Source organism: Camelina sativa, chromosome 10 (genome assembly GCF_000633955.1).
Source record: "Camelina sativa cultivar DH55 chromosome 10, Cs, whole genome shotgun sequence".
NCBI classification, from domain to species: domain Eukaryota; kingdom Viridiplantae; phylum Streptophyta; class Magnoliopsida; order Brassicales; family Brassicaceae; genus Camelina; species Camelina sativa.
Genome location: NC_025694.1, coordinates 6,712,976 through 6,718,312, shown reverse-complemented (window position 1 = coordinate 6,718,312; position 5,337 = coordinate 6,712,976). Strand labels below are relative to the sequence as shown.

Sequence of the window (5,337 nt, the reverse complement as noted above, 5' to 3'; positions counted from 1 at the left end):
CCTTTGGTGCAAAATTTGGCTCACTTACTTTTGTATCTAGCAGCTGTGAAAGGGAACTCGGTGATGGTTCCGTTTATACCGGGTCCAGTGATGTAAGAGTTTATCTCAACGGTTGCATCAGAAAAGAAGTCATATGGTTGAGATACAAACTCATTCTGAAACAGTTCCACGTAAACTGGGAGCTGAGACTTCTGCAGCTTCTCCACAACATTGGTTTGCCTCGTGATGAATGACTGAGCGATACGAAAGACTGATAATTTTTGGATCACAACAACATTAGCAAATTTCTTTATGTCTTCGATAGCAGAGTCGAGAATATCACGGATGTTTTCTTCAATTTTGTAGACAGTCTCGTACTGGCTCTGCTTCTTGAAGTCAACTAGAACTGAACTATTTGTCGACTGAATCATGACCTTTTTGGTTGTACTATTGCTGTAGCCAGTCTGTGTGAGTGTATCAAGAACTGCTTTAACAACGTCGAGCCCTTGCTCCTCTCTCAGGTATGCTGCATTCTGAGGGACACAAAAACATAGGGGCGTAACCATTAGAATGTCACGGTCTGATTGATAAAATCGTAAAGACTAAGAGGTGCACGGGAACTCACCTCTACACTGATCAAAACACCAGAGAGAGAGGTGGAGTTCTTTGCCAAGTTAAGGAAATCAGAAAGCGAAAGAAGCTTCCCAGCATTTTTCTCTTTTGGATTCCTAAACAAACTGAATCCTCTACTGTAGGGGTTTGAAATAGCAGCTGAAAAAAAAAAACAAAAAAAAAAGATTGGAGAATAGTAAATTGTAACTTTCAAGTTATGTTACCTCTAAAGTTGCCTGTACTTTTGATCCAGACATTTGCATCTATATGTAATCTCTTTTCAAGTTTAGTAGTAGGAATCGAAGCTCTCAAACTAGTTACTAGAAATAGTAGGAAGAAGAGTCTACAAAACAGTCCAGCATTTATCTGAAAGCAAGTAGAAAACTTGAAGACAAACTTACGTGTCAAGGTCTGAATCTCAGGCCATGTTAGACTGAAAGTGTATATTCCACCCACTGAGCTTATCTCAGGAACAGTTGTTGAACGGTTTCTGAAAGGAGATAGGGCGACAGTTGTGCTGTTCCCGAGATCGATCGAACTAGAGCAAAAGGGTGTACCGTCACTGGACATATAGACCGAGCAGTCGATTACATCAGCACCATCTTTGATAGCCTTCTCATATGCCACGTCTGTACATCCAGGATAGTCTCCACTCGCACCATTTTTGGATATAACAAGAAAATCCACTGAGACAAGAACCATAAAAAATCAATTTCAGGTTTCATCACTCAGTCATAGAAAGATGCAAAGCAAAATAATCAACTCTCATACCTTGGTTTTTAGCTTTTCTGCCAACGTGGGAGAAGCAGTCTGAATAAAATATGAAAAAGAGGTTTGGATTTTGAGTATCTCCAATGATGTATTATAAGACAAAAAAAAAGGTTAATCTGTAGAAGAGACTTTGCTTACCACGGGATGCAGATGCAGTAATGGGAAAATCAGAGAGCACACCATCGACAGAGAAATTGGCATTGTCCACAAAAGAAAGATACTCAGACACAGGATCGAAACTGTAGTCGTGTGCAATATCAACATCATTTGCAAAACCTGACACAAAAACTTCTAATCCAGCTTTGTGAGCATCTTGAACCAAGGAAGTAGGAGCAAGCAAGTACTGCTTATCATCGAGTGGCAATACGTAAGACTTGGGAACAAGAATCCCTGAAGCAAACGTCTTGACAAAAGTCAAGTTACTCAAGATAGAACCATAGGTCCTGTTTGTAGTCGGCTCAAACTCTTCTTGACCGAGAAAACGGAACACAAAACTCGGTCCCTTACGACCGAAACGACCAGCGATTTTCTTGAAGAAGTTGACTTCAGGGGAAGAGATGAAGTCAATGAGAACAGTTTTTGAAGCTGCAACAAGAAAACTGCTCATGCTTAGATTCTGCTGGGCGTAGAAAGCATCGTGCTGAACATTTAACCAGAACAATGGTGGTTTTATCAGCGTGGCCACGCTTTGAACCGTCATAATCGGGTTAGCATTATTATCGAATTTTTCTGAACGAGATAGTATTCCTCGGATCACTGCAACACCAAGTCAAATTTAAACAAGTTAACAACCAAAGAAAAAAAACACAAAATAGTCCTTTTGAAAAGAAGCAGTGAAAGAAAACTTACAGTTAACATCTTTGAGATCTTTCAAGGAGAAATCAAGGGTGAACCAACCCTGAGTAGGGACTCCATTAACGGAGTAAGATTTGAGTCGGTTTTTGAGAACAGCTTCAATGTTAGAAGCATTGCTCATAGTTAAATCAGGGAAACAAATCCCAAGAGCATCTTTGGTAAGCTGAACATCACACCAAAGAACAGCATCGGGTACACTAGTCAGCATTGCGAAATTGTAAGCGTCGTAACTCGAATCTGGAAACAATCCAGAGAACCCACCACGAGCTATCACAAGTGGAGGATTACCTGATGATGATGAGCACAAAATTTCAAGAGAAAGTTAAAGAGATGAGAAGTAGTTATCTCCAAATGAGGGAATCAAAGTGAAATTACTGATATACTAATACATATCTGGATGATTAGTTTAGTTATTTCTCATGTTTTTGTGGGAAGAGAAGACAGAGGAAAGAGAGGAGACATACCAGTGAGCGTAGGCCAAGGACTTTTAGATCTTTGAGCATGGATTTGAGAAGCAAGAAGCTGAATCAGAACAACACCACAGAGTAGAAGCGATGAAGCTCGTAATCCTCGCATTGTCGGATTAGCTAGATTAACCTTGTTGTTTTACTCTCGCCGGCGACTTCACCGGCTCCTTTATTCTTGCAGCGAGATGAAAGAGAGAGAGAGAGAGAGAGAGGCTTATTCTTCTTTCTAGCTGTTTCGGTTTGTGGGATTCTCATTTATATGATCGTTGATTAATTTAAACTAATTTTATCAAAAAGTTTGATGATTAGTTTCTTTCTTTCTTTCTTTCTTCTTACAAGCTAGTAGTATTTAAAATTAAATTATTAGAAGAATATGGGTTTTAAAAAATAAATAATTTGTGCAGCCTACCACAATTACGCGTAATCACGTATTTGGTTGTTAAGTAGAGCCGAGAGAATTTGGTCGGTCGGCTTCAGCTTATATATGATGTCGTGCCTATTTGTTCCTCGGACTTTTTCTTCTCGCAAGTATTAATATTATTATTGATTATTTCTCTTGAATCTGCGTTTTGAATTTCACAAAATAATGTTTATGGTATATCTTTAACAAAGGGATGATTAAAAGTTTTTAATAATCATATTTTAATTAGCATAGTAGCTTGAGTATAAAGGACTAGTTACTTTATTTTCTTTTATATATATATATATATATTTTTGTTTTAAAAGAAAAATGTTTACATTTACAACTCTCAAAGTACTTGGAAAGAAATTTAAAATGGCCATCAATTGGGTCCTAACAACAACACTGAAATTATGAAGGTTGTACCTTTGCCAATTGGCTGGCATTCATGTTTGTTTTTTCCGTACAACATAATATATTTTACTTTCTTTTTTTTATAACAACCAAAAACATGTTTCTAGACTCACTATTACTATACGAAGTAGCATAAGAAATTTTACTTTTAAAGTTTGCAAAATACAAGTAAGAAATACGATATAATTGATATATATATATATATATATAATATAGGTTGTTCCAAAATTCGATTTTCACTAGTATTAAAAGTATTTGTCAGAAAATTATTTGGATATGAGTCTTTGAGTCGGCTCAGCTGGCGCAAAGCCAAAGTGATGATGAGATGAACGGAATAAAATATGTAATCAACACCAGCTACGGGGAGGGTCCCCCAACATGGCCGTCATGACTTATCTGTCAATATACACGTGGCAAATATCTATTTGTGCTCACTCATGACATCACCAAAAACGCGCAAACCAGTCACGTTTATACGTGAGAGACCGTTGTTTGCCTGTAAGCACTTAAATAAAACACATAAACCAAAATTATTTTTTTAACCATTTCTGTTTTTTGTTTCAGCCGCAAATAAACAAATTTTTATAAAGAAAACTTCTCACTGGATGTTGATGTTGATGTTGGAATAAATGTTTTAATTGACTTTGTTTAAACGCTTTTGTTTACTTTGTCAACTTTCAAAACCTTTCCCTTATTTTAATTAGGTCCTCCATTGATACCATTGACCTCAATCTTGTAATTTATACGTTTTTAGGTGGTACACATTTTTGTATTTGCATTCTATTTTTGTGAGTTAATAGTATTTATCAAATAAATCTTCGAGGATGGTTCCATTAGGATTTTGTCATTGAATTAAGTTGTTGCCACCCAAAATGATTGAAACCTTACAAAACATACATATATAGTATATATTTAGTCACTGACTCATACGATACACATGATCGGTTTAAACAAGATTTACATTCTTAACATTGATTGGTCGAAATTTTTATTTATATATCTTGTCAAATATTGTAAAAGAAAGTAAATATCAACTTGTTTCATTGTACAGGTTCGACTCTCCTGTACTGATCATGACTATTGTCTTTTAGCTAGATGTGTATCCCTATATAATAATATGTACACATCATATATATGCATGTAGTTCACTCACTAATCTAATACTAATTTATGGCTTCTGCAACATTAGCGACAAACACAAGTTGGGATATATATAAAACCACTAAAAATAATAATGAAACATCATATACACAAGTTGAAGTTGGGCATGCATGTGCATCAGTGCATGTAGTGGTATATGTGAAGGATATTTATACATTGTAGACTTTTTTGTCATCATGTACACTCTTTTTCGAACATGTTAGGGACATTTTTGTTCTTCCATATTTGTTTAAGTTCTTTTTATTTTTTCTCTCATACAATGGGCCGGTAGCAATATATAGTCCTTTGAGTTAAGTAGTTAGGTAGCAATATCACATAGCATGCAAAGAGCCGGTACTTTTGCACACCCAGTACGATCGTTCTACTGTTCTAATGACGCAGGTTACAAGCAACTTCGTTGACCCTGAAAAGACTCATTTAATTTCACGAGTTACTTTACTTTTGTAGTTTGTTGGTGGAACGAAACATCCGTTTAAACTTTCTACAACGTAACAATTCTTCTTAACCCGCAAACTCATAAGTAGCACGCATCCTAAGGTCCCGCAAATCCTGTCACAGTTAGGTGATCACGCATATGGAAACTCAAGCTCCTCATCTCTTTTCCGTAAACCATAGCTAATTTTTTCTTTTTCTTTCTCTCATATATTGCTTGTAAAGACTTCGTGGGGGGGGGGGGGG

At 36.5% G+C, this 5,337-nt stretch overlaps 1 protein-coding gene across 1 annotated transcript in view; it reads right to left on the bottom strand.

Moving 5' to 3' along the window:
• The window catches only part of LOC104717568 (glycerophosphodiester phosphodiesterase GDPDL3), a 6,932-nt gene extending 3,970 nt beyond the window's left edge, over positions 1 to 2,962 (bottom strand). Inside the window, exons 1-7 of the mRNA XM_019230856.1 lie at positions 2,682 to 2,962; positions 2,212 to 2,505; positions 1,501 to 2,118; positions 1,363 to 1,401; positions 993 to 1,277; positions 605 to 750; positions 29 to 512 (exon numbers count right to left, since the gene is read on the bottom strand). Coding sequence (XP_019086401.1) covers positions 29 to 512; positions 605 to 750; positions 993 to 1,277; positions 1,363 to 1,401; positions 1,501 to 2,118; positions 2,212 to 2,505; positions 2,682 to 2,793 — 1,978 coding nt within the window. The 5' untranslated portion in view covers positions 2,794 to 2,962. The remainder of the gene's footprint in view (positions 1 to 28; positions 513 to 604; positions 751 to 992; positions 1,278 to 1,362; positions 1,402 to 1,500; positions 2,119 to 2,211; positions 2,506 to 2,681) is intronic.